The following is an 18266-nucleotide window of genomic DNA, read 5'->3' as shown; positions in this document are numbered from 1 at the left end:
ACAGGGTGAGAAAAATGTGCAGCCAAAAAGGGACTCAAACTAGAGACCTCGGAATTCTGTTCCGATGCTTTACTGACTGAACTACCAGGCCGTCTACACACCTCCCTGATTAAATAACTAAGTCCTATACAATGATATTTCTCCTCACCACTTTGAAATTTGTGCTCGAATTTTAATGAGAACTTTATAAATCAAGCAGTTACAGGCAGCAGAGACTAACCAGTGAAATGCGGTTATGGTCCAGTGTTTGGCACCGAATGACACAGGGTGAGAAAAATGTGCAGCCAGACCGGAACTTTAACCAGGGGCCTCAAAAATAATGTTCCTACTTTACCTATTAACCTACCTGGCCACCTACATACCTCTGCGGTTAAATAATAAAGTCTCATACCATTACATTTAAGAAGTCCAGGTTTGAACTGTATTTGTTTTTGGTTTAACGCAAACAGTATTTCAGTTATGTAACAGTGGGCAACAGGTTCCCGGATTTGTACCAGTACAAATCTGTTCTCCGCAAGGAACTGCCAACTTCCCCACATGAATCAAGGTAGAGGACAAATTATTTCAGACACAATATAAGATTCTTTCACTGGTTGTAGGTGCAGATGGGAATTTCCGGCCTCGAAGGAACCTTGTTACCGCCTAAACAGTTACCCGAGAGCCGGATATTCCTATATGCACCTATAACCAGTGACAGAATCTTTTTCTTGCATACCGATATCAAGAAATAATGATAAAAATAAAGTCAATCGAACGGCTTTCATTTTAGAACTATTTCTTATAGCAGCGTATTTAAACAAAGCGCGGGAAACCAAAGTCCGTAAACAGGAAAGACGTCATGACGTTTCAAAGACAAATAACAATGTTTAGTTCCGGTTTTGTTTTATCAGTTGCAGCGTAACATTATGATTTTTTGATAAAATAACGTGTTTTGAATCGAGAAATATACCGTCAGGAACAAAGAGGAACTGTCAAGGTATTGGATTTTTATTCCGTTTTTCTGAAATAAAATATAAATAACTACATCAGTCTTCCAAATATTTGTAGTTCGTAATGCGTCATTTAAAGCACGAGAGTCATCTTACACCCCGGGGTGTAAGATGGATTTTTCCAGCACCGGTAAAAATACCGGAAATCCCCGTCTGATACGCAAGAATGTCTTTTATCAAATCGTCACTGAGAACATACGCATCACCCAAGGATTGAACTCGCGACCCTGCAACCCATAGATATGCACTCTCCCTATTGAACTCGCGACCCTGCGACCCATAGATATGCACTCTCCCTATTGAGCTAAACAGGCCGACTTAGGTTTGAAGTGTAACCCTTGGATGTTTGCTTACTGTAAGGTGATGTTTTATTTTAGATGTTGGTGGGACGTATATACCAGAGCAGCAGCCTCTCAAATATCAAGATTATAGTAGTAAGTGTTTGCTTGAGTCAAATTTTCATACCTTAAAAGAGTAGGTTTGAAAGATCTTGTTTTGATTTTGAGCGCACCTGGACGCAGATTTCTCAAGGTGAGCTGTTGTGATTTTTCTGTGTCTGTCATCTACAGTTTTACTGATCAGGATTTAGACCCAGTCTTAATATGCGGTCTGTACAGAATTTTATCTCAATAAAATCTTGGATAAATTTGACCCCGGGTTATCTGTGGTCGAAAGTCAAATCAAATGATAGAAAAACTTTGGTAGTGCTCCAAAAGCCACATTTTCACCTTAATAAAGGTGAAACTTGGTTAACACCTTCACTAAGATACAAACTTTCTTGGGTACTCTGTTGAGCATAACAAGGTCTTTCATAGCCATTTCATTTTTTTAACAGTTCTTTCCTTTAATTAGATTATTAGTTATATGAGTAAAAAAAAATTGGCACACACATTTAACTACAGTTTTCTAGAAAGCTTTAATATGGCCTGCTAAATATAAGTATGGAGACAAAAGGAATTTTTGGATTTCATTTTTTGGCATTCTTCTTTTAGTGACTTTTTATAAATCCTAGGAGTCAGAAATTTAAAGTTGGAGCCTTGTTATTCATTTTGGTCATCTTCCCAAAAGTAGAATGGATTTTCCACTTAAGTTCAATTTATAGGCCTTTCTTTTTGAAGTTACCTCCCTTCATTTTCTGGTTTATGTGATACAGGTGGAGGAGGGCAGCAATTTCCTATGCAGTCATACAATACCCAGCCAGGGTTTGGATCTCCACAAGCGTATGATCCAAATGCCCAAGGACTTCCTTACTCTACAAATCCAGGTACGTAAGTTTTTAAAAAATGCCTAAAATCATCAGCTGTATTAAAAGCAAAATATCAAATACTTAATTGTATTTAATTGGATATTGAAAACTCATCATTTCTTCTGAAGTGAAGTTTTCAAAAATCGAGATTTGTATTATAATTAAAGTACAGTTGAAACTTGGTATCTTGAACTTGCTTATCTAAAAATTCCGGCTATCTCGAAGGTATTTTCAAGTCTCATCCCGAAATCACATGCACAAAATATATTCTCGTGTCAGATTTCGGTTAATTCGAAAACACCCAGTGCCTTGGAATTCGAGATACCGAGTTTCAACTATAATTGCCAAAAGCCAGAACTATATTACTATAAAATCATTAATATTTGTGGGTGAATTATTTGCATGCATTTCATGTTGAGGCACTCTCAGAAATTTAATCCGACCAAACAAATAAAATTGCCATTGTAATGTTCAAAAGTTCAAATCAGCAAATTAATTTGCCATTGAAACAGCCATTTTGACCAGAACCACAAAAACTTCTTGCCATTTAGATTTAATGATTTCACAGTATACCATAGTATATGAAACCATGAAATTAAGTCAAAATCTTCATTTTCAGTTGAGTTAAAATAATCTAGATTAAACAGGTCTGACTTCTTTAGTCATGACTGTCGTCTTTAGCCATAAGCATGCAGTGCAATCTACTTGCAATGATATTTCTTTATTTCCAAGGTAATATTTTTGAAGACTGGCAAGTAAACAGATCAAGTCAAAGAAATATGAACTTTATTTCTTCTCCCTTTTAAAATTTGAAAAAAATGGCTGTATGTTTGCATTACTTTAAAAATACCGTAAAATCATTTAATTTTGTGGACTTGAAATTTTGTGGTTTTTTCTAAATTCTTATTTCATGGAGATATAAATTTATGGATCTTGACTTCCAAATATAAAAGAAATGGGAAAATTACTGCTTCATTGAGATTAATTCCTTGCAATGACTCGACCATGAGATCCATGAAAATCCACGAAAATTAGTCCCCCACAATAATTAATGATTTCACAGTATTGTAATAAGCAAATAAGGACTGCTGTTTTGAAAATTTGTCCTTGATCCTTGAAAACGGACCTTAGTAAAGAAAAATAAATATTTCAGGAGTTCCTGGCACAACTTCCTATCCCCCACCAGATGGTCCCGGAGCCTATCCACAAGGACCAAACCCCTATCCACCACCACCAGAACCAAGGTTTGAAGGCCAACCTCCGTATCAAGGGGCTCCAGCTCCTATTGGATTTGCAGGTACAGAAATAAATTTTTTGCCAATCTGTTTGAAATTTTTGATCTGTCGTATCTTTAAAAAAATTTGTCACACTTAATTTTTCTTGTGCTATTGTCACAAATGTTGTGCATGTTAGAATGTTTTTCAGAAACTGAATGCATTTTCTACACTAAAGAATGTCTGATAACAGTATAGTATGTAAGCTAGTGTTATATAGAAATATTAACTTTCGCCCTATTCTTTTCCATTGAAAATTATGTTGTTCATTTCGTATGAACAGCAAAAGGAAAGGCATGAAAGTTAAGTCATCACTGTTTAGTGATAACTGACTGCTGTTTTGATGGCGTCCGCGTATAGTCCGGGTGAACATTCCTTAGATGACGTTGCAGTTGTTCCGTCTTGTTAACAGAATGAACAGAAGCTGATTTTAATGTTAAGTGCCACAAAATATGTGTAATTTATAATATTATTTGTTTACTAATGGAAAGGAAATATAATGTAAATACATGTACAGTCAACATCGTACATGCGACCACCTCTATTAAGCGATTGTTGTATTAAACGACCAGTCAAAATCCCTCCCGAACGTTTTCAGTATATAAATTCATTCCATTAAACGACTTTTTTATTAAACGACTAGCGACCACATTAATGTAGTCCCTACAGGTAAAATATTCGACAAAAGTATCTATTAAGTGACCGGGTACCAAAATTCTACCGGGCATTTCTTCATCTGTGTAATTAGTCAGTGACTGAATGCAATTAACCTTTGTATCAGTCGATCTGACGAAAAATCTAGCCATAAATTTCACGGTGGACTTGGAAAAGTGTTCACGATGTTAAAACAAATTTTGAAACCATACATGTATGTTCATAATAAATACAGTTACATTAACAGTTAAAAATAAATTTCCTTTTCATCAGACTGAAATTCATTAAGAGACCATTCCATTAAGAGACCACTTCTTAGCAGTCCCTTGGGTGGTCTCTTAATACAGTGTCGACTGTATAAGAAATGAAAAAATTTTCGGTGTTCATGTCAAATGAATGACAGCGTAGGATTGTCTAACCGCGATTCATGGATCTGCCAATTCTATTCTGTCATTCATTTTGCATGCACTCCGAAAAAAGTCATTTCATTTCTTAAGGATGTGCTGATATTTTAAGTTAGTTGAACACATTATCCAGCTCATGTTATCAAGTCACACTGATACAATCGATATGTAATAAGATTTGGAAGTTTGAAGGATTTATTAAAAAGTCCCATTTAACCTTCACCCTGCTAAATTTCTATAATGGACTGGTCCATCATTCAATTTGGGCAATACTATTTATTATTCGAAGAGGTGTTAACTGAAAATTTACTGACTGAATAGCAAACAGTGCAGATCATGATCAGACTTTACGGATGTGCAGGCTGATTATGGTCTTCACTGGTCGCAAAGGCAGAATCAATTGCTGGCAGCAGACTAAAGGTTAAAGTCATGTTCCATCAAAGGTTTAAATATTGTTAAAGTTTACTGAGTGTGATTGCGTAGTCAAATATTTAGACCCAAAAAAATCTTTAAATTCCTGTTAAAATTTACAGAAAGTTATAGAACTGATAAATTCAAGTTATTTAAAAAACACCACTTGAAAATAAAGGCAACATATCATTTTAACAATTTGATGATAAGCCTTCTCATCACTCTTGTGGTATTACAGGATCAGAGTCATACCCACAGCCACCTCCAGGCACTAACCCAGAAGGATATCCCCCACCTACAGGTAACGCTCAAAACTGTACTTTAATTATATTTGAGAATGCAAAGCTGGTGTAGTGGCAGAGTGCCCATTCCAAGTGCAGGAACTTTTGCTGTTTCATATCAAAGACATGGAAATCTACTTGTAGCTTCCTCGCTTGCTACCATGAAGTGGGAAGAGGATAGTTCTAAGGACTGGTTGGTCTTGTGTCACTATAATGTGACTGGGTAGGGTAACCTAGGGTTAAGTGTCTAAGGCATGATACTCAAGTCGGGCAGCACCGTTGGGTGAGGCATTGTGCTCTCTGCTACAAGTAGAGACGAACATTTATATATCCAAAAAAATTGTTGAAAAAGAGGCTTAATCCAAACACTACAACCATATTAAATTTTGATGTAAAGGTTTTCTGCATTAGCTTAATTTATGATAAGGTTTAAGGCTTCTTGTAGAATTTATTATTGGATAATGTTATTTTGTTATTGTAAACATAGAAATGATTTTGTGCTTCTGAAATTAGCGAAATTGGCAAGGACACTAAATTTGCAGACTTTGTCATAGAATTGCCACTAGCAAAATAATGCTGTAAGACTACTGTTGGGACATGAATGTTATTATTCATGAATGTTATTGATGGAAAAATGTGAAACATTTCGAAGTTTACAGTACTTTGTACTTAATTAGAATAAACAGATGAGAAAGAAAATAAAATATATAAATTATTTGTTTCTTTAGAAATACCTCTGAATGATATGGAAATAGACAAGTTGCAAAGAATACATCCATGAATGGTGGTTATTGAAGTGATGAATGTTGTAGTTATACAGCATACGATTTACACGGGCAACATCAAGTCAAATGCTTGTGTGCAGGAGGTCGTAGGTTCGATTCCCGGCCGTGTCATACCAAAGACGAGAAAAATGGTAGCAGTAGCTCCCTTGCTTGGTGCTCAGCATTAAAAGGGAAACTGGCCTCTTCTCTCATACCCTAGTGGCGATGGATTCCATTAGGAATGAGGTGTTGATAGTGATTAATATAAGTTGTAGAACCTTCACAATCGACCTTAAATAAATTGTGTATAAACTAAATGCTTGTGTCTTAGTGGGCCTATGCGGCTGAGTCATTTAGGTCACTAGCAAAATCTCTTGCCCCTCCTTAGAACGCCTGATCAGGTCAACATGTTAGAAAGCTGTGCTACCAGCTTGGCATAGATCATTATAGCTCTACCCAGGTGCCTTTTGTCTGAAATGGTGATTGTAGGCTCTGTGGCTGAGTGGTTAAGGTCACTGACTTCAAAATGCTTGCCCCTTACCGATGTGGCTTTAAATCTCCCAGGGGGCATAGAATTCTTCTTGTGGGGAAGTTATTCAGATGTCTTACGGGAGTCAGTGGCTCTGCCCTCTAAAATAATGCTCAGATTGGCATGTTGGTCCCTTGCGCTGTAAAGATAGGAAGTTGGTATATTGTTTTTACCTACATTGTATATTATATTGGTATGACATTATATAGATACCTTATTAGTATTAGTTTGAAATGAAATGCGGCATATTGATGTGTTAACCATTTGATTACTGTCAACTTCATGTGTGTGATATTTCAGGGCCAGAGTCCTACCCCCAGCCACCACCTGGGTCAGAGTCATACCCACAACCACCCCCAGGGTCTTACCCAGGAGGATTTGTGCCACCTACAGGTAATGCACTATATATTTATTTAAACTGTACTTTTATTCTATCTAAAATTAATGTGTATTAGATAACTTTATAATTTTGTCAGGTTTAAGGTGCAAATAATGTCTTCCATGTTGCTTTGCACATAATTAAAGAAAAGTACAAACATTTTTGTCAGTGGGAATGTAGAAATAGGACAAATATTTCAAGTACTGAATAAATAAAGTCATATTTTTTCAACAGGTACAGGTCTACTCTTTTGTTGTTATATTTTATCGTAAGCAAGCTGCTAACTCTGGTACTTAGGGTGAAACAGGGCTCACTAGAACAACTGGAATGTACTCCAGCTGTTTTCCATATATTTTCCATGTCTGGATCGCATTAAACCATGGATAACTGCAGTATTTTCCTCATTTCTTTGTGCCATTTCTAGCAATAGGATTGTTTCTGTATTTTTATAAAATGTATGTATCTGTTATGTTTAAATGTCAGAATTTATAAAACATGTCAATGGTCATATTTTATGCTAGTAATTGGCACAGAGTTTTGCACGAATTTTACCCAGGAAGTGTTTCCAGTTCACACAAAAAAATGCAGACATCTTTAAGTTTCAAAGTTAATTACACAGTACATCCACAAATGGTGGTCGTTTTAACAATGATTGTTATAAAGTCAAAATGCAAGCTTTACTTAGGCAATGTTGGGTATTCTTAAAATGCATTTACCTAATGTGTGATTCCACACAGTCATTTCAGTGTCATAACTCCAGAATTGAGATCAGTATAGCTCACAGGAATTAAATACTGTAAAGGAGTTTTGTCAAGGAGATCTGTTTGGACTGTAAATACTGTGAAATTATTAATATTCGTGGGGGACTAATTTTCGTGGATTTCGTAGTTGAGTCCATCCACGAAATTTAATCCCAACGAACAAGTAAAATTCCCAGTCATTTTATGCTCAAAAGTTGAAATCTACGAATTCATATCCCCACGAAATTGCCGTTTTGACCAAAACCACGAAATTTCATGCCCACGAAATTTAATGATTTCACAGTGTATTTATTCATTTCAGGAACAGTACCGTCAGCGCCTCCACCAAGCTATGATTCTACCAAGTAAATGTCTTACAGAAATCTGTCTTTGGGAAAGAAGTTTTCAAAATCAAAATAGGCCTAAGAGCATCTTTTGATTGTCGGTTAAAACTTGCTTTCACTATAGATGTCCATAAGTTAAACACAGGATGAGTGTATTCTCGTTGCATATGTTTTATTAAGGTAGTGGATCCATGATGAAAGTCGTCAAATTATGTAATCGTTATGCAATCTCGGCATTCTCTGCTTTTATACGAAAAGCCATATGCACTCTGATCTATGTTAACGTCCAAGGAATGCCGAATATCTTAAACGAAAATATGTAATCGCACAGAAGTTGCTGAGTGTCATAACAGATCCGGTACCTTAAATTCATTTTGATAATTTTTAAAAGACTTTATAATATTACAGAAAATTTCTTTACCTGCTTACCCATTTACCCAACTTGACAATGATAATTACTTTTCTCAAGTAAGTGAACAAAATCTGTAGATAATCTGAAAGTATTTAACATGAGTTATGACTATTTATTATAATAAATAATTCAACATACCAGCAAGACTGGTACATTTTATTAAAGAAGGAATGGACACTGAATTTGGGCTCAGGGAAAGCAAGGATTACATACACTTCTTCCCTTTTTAGCTCACCTGTCATAAAGTGACAAGGTGAGCTTTTGTGAACGCGCGGTGTCCGTCATCCGTCGGCTGCAGTACGTACAGTCAAATTTTGCTTACACTTAAGGTCTACATTTTTCATGGGATCTTTATAATGTTTGGTCAGAATGTTCACCTTGTGTATCTAGGTAAAGTTCGAAAACTGGAATGTACATCGTGCCTTTCAAAAACTAGTCAGTAGGTCTAAAATAGAAAACCATGACTCTCTAGATTCCATAATTTCAATGGATCTTCATGAAAATTGTTCAGAATGTTCACTTGATGATATCTAGTTAATGTCGAAATGGAACATGGCCTTCAAAACATAGGTCAGTAGTTCTAAAAATAGTAAAACTTATGACCTCTCTAAGGCCATATATTTCACAAGATCTTCATGAAAATTAGTTAGAAACGTTCACATGATGATATCTAGGTCAAGTTCGAAACTGGTCACGTACCGTCAAACAACTAGGTCAGTCGGTCAAGAATAAAAAACTGTGGACTCTCTAAAGCCATTTTTCATGGATCTGTATAAAGTATTCTGAATGTTCATTTGATGATATCTAGGTCATTAATCCGAAACTGGTCAAGTTGTAAAAACCTAGGTCATAGTCTAAAAATAGAATAACCTGTTGCCTTTTGGAGGCCAATATCACAAGATCTTCATGAAATTTGGTCACAGACATTCACCTTGGAAATACTAGGTCAAGTTGAACTGATCAAGTGCCTTACAAAAACTAGGTGCAAGAAGTCAAATAATAGAAAACCTTTGACCTTCTCTAAGCAATTTTTCATGGATCTGTATGAAGTTGGTCCCTGAATGTTTCATCTTGATGATATTAGGTCGGGTTTCGAATGGTCACGTGCAAGTCAAAACTAGGTCAGTAGTTAAATAGACAACCTTGTGACTCTCTAAGAGCCATATATTTCATGAATCCTCATGAAATGGGTCAAGAATGTTCACCTTGAGATATCGTAAGTCCACAGTTGCTAAGTGTGTACAACGTGCCAATCAAAATAGGTCTGTAGTCAAATATTTAAGAAAACTTGTGACCTCTCTAAGCCCATTTTCCATGGATCATGTATAATACGTTGTCTAGAAGTGTCCCATCTGTAGATATCTGTCAAGTTTTAAAGTGGTCATGACATTTATAAATAGATCAGTATGTCAACATACTAGAAAAACTTGTACCTTCTAATAGCCATATTTTATCAATTGTCTCATGAAAGTTGTGGCTCTGTGTCCTCCTTGCGTCGAGGTTGTCCGGTAAGTGTCATGTGGCGGTCCTAAAACTAGTCAGTAGTGCTTAAAATGAAAACTTGTGACCTCATAAGCATCCCTTGTGAAGGACTCATAAAATTGGTCTGCAATGTTATCTTTGATACTAGGTTCAATTTCGAAAGTATGGGTCACGTGCTTCAAAGTAGTCAGTATGTCAAATATGTAATAAAAACTGACCTCAGCTAAGCCATACTTTTTCATGGATCTATATGACTTGGTCTGAAATAGTTTATCTTGTGATATCTAGGTCAGTTTGAAAACTGATCAAGCGATCAAAAGTAGTTCTGTAGTGCTTGAAATAGAAAAACTTTGACCTCTCTAGAGGCCATACCTTGAATGGATCGTTCATGAAAGTTGGTCAGAATGTTACCTTGATGATATCTAGGCTAAGTTTGAATGAATTGTGCACGTGCCTTAAAAATCATAGTCAATAGTTCAAATAACAGAAAAACCTTTTCTTGAGACATTATTTTTCAATGGTCTTCATGAAAATTGGTCAAATTTTTATCTTGATAAAAATATCTAGTCAAGTTCAAAATGGGCCACATGAGACTAAAAACTAGGTCAACATATGTCTATAAAAAAAAACATGACGTCATACTCCAAGCGGTCATTGGGAAGGAGGGACGATTCAGGACCATCATGGTCCTCTTGTTTAAAAATGTTCCCTTGAAAAGTTACAAATAAAAGCATTAGGACATGATTATTTGCAATCCACAGACAATCTTAATATGAAGAATAGCTACCGTTAAATTAATTATTATTCATCTGGGTTTTATCTTGGCTATCGTTTGTCCAGGATTGAAAATTCCCCTCACCCTTGAAAATGTCACAAAAATCCCGCCTTTGCAGGGCCTAGTCCCATTACCCAAGGTGAAGGGGAGGGTCTCGAATTATCTCAGTTGTCACAAAGCAGTTGCAACTGTATGTATTTGGAGTTGAATTATAATTCCATTATTCCATTTAAAATTCCTTTATAACTGCTTTCTTAGAATTTTTAGCTCGACTATTCAAAGAATAGTCTAGCTATTCTACTCACCCTGGTGTCGGCGTCGGCGTCACACCTTGGTTAAGTTTTTGCATGCAAGTACATACAGCCCTCAATTAAAGGCATATAGATTTGAAACTTATTTTTTCTTTTTCTAGGTCAATTACCAACCTCTCTGGGTCAAGTCCCATAACTCTGACATGTATTTTGAGCAAATTATGCCCCCTTTTGGACTTAGAAAATTTTGGTTAAAGTTTTACATGCAAGTTACTATCTCCAAAACTAATGCAGATATTGATTTGAAACTTCACATGTGTCTTCGGGGTTATAAAACTAGTTGATAGCAGCAAGTCCCATAACTCTGACTTTCATTTTGGCCAATAGCCCATTGGATTAGAAAATTCGTAGTTGCTGCAAGTACTACACTATTCTAAAGGATATAGTTGAACTTATTTCTTTTAGATCAATTACCACCTCATGGTCAGACCATAACTTGACAGTATTTGACAATTGCCCTTTTAGATAGAATTCTGTTAAGTTTACTCAAGTCTATCTCAAAACTAATGCAGGTATTGATTTGAAACTTAACATGTGTCTTCGGGGTTATAAAACTAGTTGATAGCAGCAAGTCCTATAACTCTGACCTTCATTTTGGCCAAATTATGCCCCCTTTTGGACTTAGAAAATTCTGGTTAAAGTTTTGCGTGCAAGTACATACAGCTATTTCTAAAAGGCATATAGATTTGAAACTTATATTTTCTTTTTCAAGATCAGTTACCAACCTCACTGGGTCAAGTCCCATAACTCTGGCATGTATTTTGGGCAAATTATGCCCCCTTTTGGACTTTGAAAATTCTGGTTAAAGTTTTACATGCAAGTTTCTATCTCCAAAACTAATGCAGATATTGAATTGAAACTTCACATGTGCCTTCGGGGTTATAAAACTAGTTGATAGCAGCAAGTCCCATAACTGATATGCATTTTGGTCAAATTATTTCCCCTTTTGAACTTAAAACTCTTTTGATATTTAACCTTTTTGGGTAATATTTTCCTGCTTCTGGGACAATATTTCGAATAGTCGAGCTTGGCTGTCTTACGGACAGCTCTTGTTTATATATTTTATACAAGATTTCGTTTTTAATCTTCATTCATTTCAAGGCCTATTTATATATAAATGCTCTAAGTGGATTTCGTAAAATGTTTCTCAAACCTTTCAGAAATTTTAAGAATGAAGCAATTTTTCAGTGTTGTGATTTTTGTATGAATATTTTTATACTTTTATTTTTAAGCAATATTCATGGTGATCTTTATATTTTTAAGAGTTTCAGCTTTACAGGATACATGCCTTACCGCATCATTTGTTTTACACTTTAGTTTTTTTTTTGGTTTAGACATTTTTGATACGACCAAAAAGTACAATTACTTTTGGAACATAGCTCTTTGTTTAGTGCCACCAAGCTGTAGGGAAAGTTGTGGATGTTTATTATTTTGATGCCAGGTTTACAATTTATTTTTTAAAGATTTTTTTTTAAGTTTTGACGTAAGAACAACTACATTTGTATTTTATGTTTCAATCATTTTGTATTGTTATGTCAGATACTTCGTCATAGAGCCTGAAATGTTGTGCAATTTTTTGCCATATCTTTTAAAATTGTTTCTTTTAAGGCAATTATAACTTGGGTACATTGTATACTTTCCACTGGTCAGATCTATAGGTATATTTGAGGGTTTGTTGAAATGCTAGATAAGTTGAAAGTTGACATTTTGTTGAAATGCTGAATAAGTTGAAAGTTGACATTTTGTTGAAATCCTAGATAAGTTAAAAGTTGACGTTTTCAGGTAAAATTTAGCATAAGATGAAAAAATTATTTTTGGTAAAGTTCCAGCTAGAAAAAAAAGACAAACATAACACCTGTCTTATAAACAGATCTTGAAAGAAACCAATGATTTTATGGATATGGTTGGGACCCTGTCTTATAAGTGATCCTCCTTATAGGCGAGAAAACACAGTAAATATTAAGTCTCTTTAGATTTGTCCTTGGAACAGGTTGAATGTAAGTTTAGAACGTTTATATTTTTTAGGGATGCGTTGAGTAATCATGGCATTGACAGATCATGGTTAAGTTGTGTATGACTTGATCATTGAGGAAAAATTTTCATTGTTGACAAAATTGGACTTCCTAATACATGTAATTCCCCCAAAATAATTATTGTCATAACTATTAAGGTAGTGGACCGTAGTGACAATCGGCAGTTTGTCATTATGGGTCCAGTACCTTAAAGGGATAATATTTTTTCAAGACATAGATTCATAATTTATCTGTACTAAGTTACTCATCCAATTATACTATTGCCCAAAATCGAAAAGTTTAGTTTTTCATCCGAGTTTTGCCAGATTTGTTACATCTGATTTTAGTCATAATTAACCAACAATCTGGCATATATTTAATTGATCAATCATCGTGGAAATTTTGAGTGATTTCCAACACAAATATTTTATATACATTTTTTATGTCTGAAATAGAAAAAATTATAAATGTACAAGAAAGTTGTAGATTTTAAGACATGTACATGTATGCTCATGTGTAAAAAGCAAATTATGAAGAAAAAATTCTACAGAATATTGTCAAAAATGTTTAAACAACTTGTCTACACTTTGTAAGCATCAGTTTTTTGGCGTTACATGAATATTTTGATTGTGTGTGATGAAGTTTTGTTAAAATTGCAATGTTCCAGATTTTGACATTTGAGAAAGAATGAAATTCCCATAATACTTGTACAATTATAAAATCTTCTCAAAAAGTTTCTTGTATCTTCTCAGGTTATATACAATATAATTTACTTTTTCTCTCTCTGTGTAGACAGTATATGCATTTATAAAGTATCATATCTATATATCTGTTACAATTTTATCAGTTGCATTTTTTTCTAAGTTAATTGTATTTTTTGAATATTTATTATTTTACTACATAGAGTATATTAAGCCACTTGTACCGTATTTACTAGATTCATGTTTTACTGTTCTTAATATGAGCCGCGCCATGAGAAAACCAACATAGTGGTTTTGCGACCAGCATGGATCCAGACCAGCCTGCGCATCCACGCAGTCTGGTCAGGATCCATGCTGTTCGCTTTTAAAGCCTAATGCAATTAGAGAAACCATTAGCGAACAGCATGGATCCTGACCAGACTGCGCGGATGGTCTGGATCCATACTGGTCGCAAAGCCACTATGTTGGTTTTCCCATGGCACGGCTCAGTTATTAGTTAATCAGATGTTACTGTGTTCAAGTTGTTCATTTTTATATTTCACTTTATATTTTCACTGTGCAGGCTGATCTTTGTCTGCACTGGCCGCAAAGGCAGAATCACTTGCCGCCAGCAGGCTAAAGGTTAAATTGTAACCAATGTATGTTATGAATTCAGACACAATCTTATTTATCTATGATTGTCGTATGGAAGATCTGTCTGAAATTATTCGTCTCCCACCTCTGATTCATGTGGAGAAGTTGGCAGTTACTTGTGAAGAATAGGTAAGTACTGGAAAAGAATAGAGCAACACTGGATAGGTTGACTGCCCTCCATACATTATTCTGAAATACTGTTGAAAAATGGCGCTAAACCCAAAATAAACAGACACTGTTTTCAATCAGGGATGTACCTGCCTTGGGGCTTTTCAGATACAGGCCTACATCTTGCTCCGAGGCCTGAAAAATGTAATAAAAATGTAGGGTAAAGAAGCTGTTAGTGGTGTAAATGACATACAGTCTGTAGTGTCCTTTTTTTCTGCTGCTGGAATATATATACACTTAAAAGCGAGAATACATAGTTTATTTATATCACATCTGAGAAAAAATTATTTTGCATGATACCCATATGCCTAATTCTATCACTGACAGAAAATTGAAACTTGTACATGTGTTAGATCTGTGCATTTTGAGCAATTATGGTCCATTTTAAATTTTGTGACCAGCTAGAATTTAGTGCTTACATGTATGAGATGTTTTTACCATGTTTAGTTGTTGTTGTGCTTTTATACATATGATATGTCAGTTGGATGGCAACATTAGATGTGATATAACTACCATAATGCTCCTTCCATTTCTATGACAATTTGATGACCCCTTTCTTGAAACAGTTTCATTTTTAGCTCGACTATTCATAGAATAGTGAGCTATTGCACTCGCCCATGCGTCGGCGTCGGCGTCTGCATCCGCGTCCCGATTTTGGTTAAGGTTTTGTATGTAAGCTGGTATCTCAGTAACCACTTGTGGGAATGGATTGAAACTTCACACACTTATTCACTGTGACAAACTGACTTACATTGCACAGGTTCCATAACTCTATTTTGCTTTTTTACAAAATTATGCCCCTTTTTCGACTTAGAAATTTTTGGTTAAGGTTTTGTATGTAAGCTGGTAACTCAGTAACCACTTGTGGGAATGGATTGAAACTTCACACACTTATTCACTGTGATGAACTGATCTACATTGCACAGGTTCCATAACTCTATTTTGCTTTTTTACAAAATTATGCCCCTTTTTCGACTTAGAAATTTTTGGTTAAGGTTTTGTATGTAAGCTGGTATCTCAGTACTTACTAATGGGAATGGATTGAAACTTCACATACTTGTTCACTATCATGATCTGACATGCACTAAGCAAGTCCCATAACTCTACTCTCTTTTTTTTCAAAATTATGCCCCTTTTTCGACTTAGCAGTTTTTGGTTAATTTTTTGTATGTAATCTGATATCTCAATATCCACTAATTGGAATGGATTGAAACTTCACACACATGTTCACTGTCATGATCTAACATGCACTGTGAAGGTCCCATAACTCTACTTGGCATTTTTACAAAATTATGCCCCTTTGACGTAGCAGTTTTTTGTTAAGTTTTTGTATGTAAGCTGGTATCTCAGTATCCACAAATTGGAAAAGATTGAAACTTCACACACTTGTTCACTGTCATGATATGACATGCAGTACAGAGGTTCAATACCTCTACTTTGCATTTTACAAAGTTATGCCCCTTTTTCAACTTTTGTATTCATTCAATTGACAAGGCTGTTGAATAGTCGAGCGTTGCTGTCCTCCGACAGCTCTTGTTTTAATGAACACTCGCCCTCAAAAGACTAGATAATGCTGGCTGCCATTCAGTGGTTCGCAGACCTACAGCCACCAGTTTCCCATGCCTCCTCAGGGCATGTTTGTACCGGATGGCTGCGGAAGTTTCTTTTGCTGATCTTGTAAAGTAGCTTGCCTATCTGTTTATTATGTTGTCTCCCACTGATGTGAAAATTATTAAAGTCAGTGATACATGTACAATATATGTGTATTTTATTAGTAATACTCTTAGACTATCTTGTATATTTAGGTGTAATTTGTATATAGTTGTAAATTTTACAGCAAGTCTTCAAGTTGGCCCTTTAAACTTCTGTTTTCAATTGATATGTGTATCTAGTGGTTGTTGATTATTTTTTATTATATTTTGCATTGTAAAGTTAGTTATCTTTGACATTGACAAGTTTGTTCTATTTAGCATTTGAATAGTGATATAAAGGGTTATTGTGAATGACCTTGACTTTTAGTGTAGCTTATTAAATAGGTATACATTAGACAATACAAGTCTCTGTTCAACCGTTTACCTCAGTGTCAACAGTGTGTCTGTATTTAAAGTTAATGATTGGTATGTCAAAACAGTTTCTTGACAATGTTTTTTTTTCAAATGCTTCTTTAATTAAAAGTGAAGTCAATGAAGCAAGTTAAAGCTTACTAACATAAAATACCATCTTTCAAAGATTTTGGTTTTGGTAGTTTGTGAATTCTTGTACCACATATTCCCTTATTAAGACTCAGGGGGTGTTACATTTTGAAGGAGGGGAGGGGGAGGGGGAGAGGATTAAGGCTTTAAATCTTTTTAATAACACTTCTTGATTGATTAAATATAAACTATGAATTACACTTGTAATAGCACAACCATACTGCTGGTATTCGCTTATGGCCAAAATAAATACATTTTTAGCTCGACTATACACAGTATGGAGAGCTATCCTACTCGACCCGGCTTTGGCGTCCTTCCTCGTCCGCACTTTGGTTAAAGTTTTTAAGCACTTTCTCTTTATCTTTGTTATTACTTGATGGATTTAGTTCGAACTTAAAACAGTTGTTCCTAATCATCATCCACATCATATGGCACAAGGGTCATAACTCTGGCACCAATATTTCATTAATTATTCCCCTTTTTACTTAGAATTTCAGGTTAAAGTTTTGGTGCATTTTAACTTTATCTCAGTTATTACTAAATGGATTTGATTCAAACTTAAACTAGTTGTTCAAAATCATCACCCACATCATATGGCACAAGGGTCATAACTCTGGCACCAATATTTCATGAATTATCCCCCCTTTTTACTTAGAATTTCAGGTTAAAGTTTTAGTGCACTTTTACTTTATCTCAATTATTACTTAGTGGATTTGATTCAGACTTAAAAAAGTTCTTCAACATCATCATTCACATCATATGACACAAGGGCCGTAACTCTTGCACCAGTATTTCATGATTTATCCCCCCTTTTTACTTAGAATTTCAGGTTAAAGTTTTGGTGCACTTTCACTCTATCTCAGTTATTACTAAATGGATTTGACTCAGACTTGAAATAGTTGTTCAACGTCATCACTCGCATCATATGATACAAGGGCCATAACTCTTGCATCATTATTTCATGAATTATCTGCCCTTTTTATTTACAATTTCAGGTTGAAGTTTTGATGCACTTTCACTCTCACTCAGTTATTACTGAATTAATTTGATTCTAACTTAAAATAGTTGTTCCACATTATCACCCATATCATATGATGCAAGGTCTATAACTCTGGCACCAGTTTTTCATTTATTATGCCCCTTTTACTTAGAATTAAAGATTAATTTTGATGCATTTTCACTATATCTCAAGTTATTACAAAATGGATTGGATTCAACATGACACAAGGTGCATCACTGTTGCACCAATATTTTATGAATTATGCCCCCTTTTTGCTAAGAATTATAATACTTAATATTTAATGTTTTGATACACTTGATCCTTATCTTTCTTATTACTTATTACTTTTGATACAAACTCTAGCTATTATCCAATAGTTCATCCATGTTGCAGTCATTAAACACTCTATTGTCAGCTCCGGCTTCGTCAAGTGTGCCCATGCAGTTTCACTATCCAGCATCGAAATAGTCGAGCACGCTGTCTCCTGTGACAGCTCTTGTTGGAAAATGGGGGTTGGGAGGGCGTTTATAAGGGAATATATGTGGGTTTTTTTCTCTTTAAGAAT

General features: G+C 35.1%; 1 protein-coding gene across 3 annotated transcripts in view; it reads left to right on the top strand.

Moving 5' to 3' along the window:
* Positions 1-8711, top strand: part of LOC123538087 (cuticle collagen dpy-13-like) — a 29288-nt gene extending 20577 nt beyond the window's left edge. For 2 of the 3 annotated variants that reach the window (XM_053529530.1, XM_045322053.2), the window contains 6 exons: positions 1367-1423; positions 2143-2253; positions 3389-3532; positions 5217-5279; positions 6853-6945; positions 7994-8711. In XM_053529530.1, coding sequence (XP_053385505.1) covers positions 1367-1423; positions 2143-2253; positions 3389-3532; positions 5217-5279; positions 6853-6945; positions 7994-8040 — 515 coding nt within the window. In that variant the 3' untranslated portion in view covers positions 8041-8711. The other variant, XM_053529531.1, reaches the window with a different exon arrangement.
* The last annotated feature ends 9555 nt before the right edge of the window (positions 8712-18266 follow it).

The sequence above is a fragment of the Mercenaria mercenaria genome, chromosome 18, assembly GCF_021730395.1.
Source record: "Mercenaria mercenaria strain notata chromosome 18, MADL_Memer_1, whole genome shotgun sequence".
NCBI classification, from domain to species: domain Eukaryota; kingdom Metazoa; phylum Mollusca; class Bivalvia; order Venerida; family Veneridae; genus Mercenaria; species Mercenaria mercenaria.
Note: the sequence above shows the minus strand (reverse complement) of the source record. Positions and strands in the feature narration are given on the sequence as shown.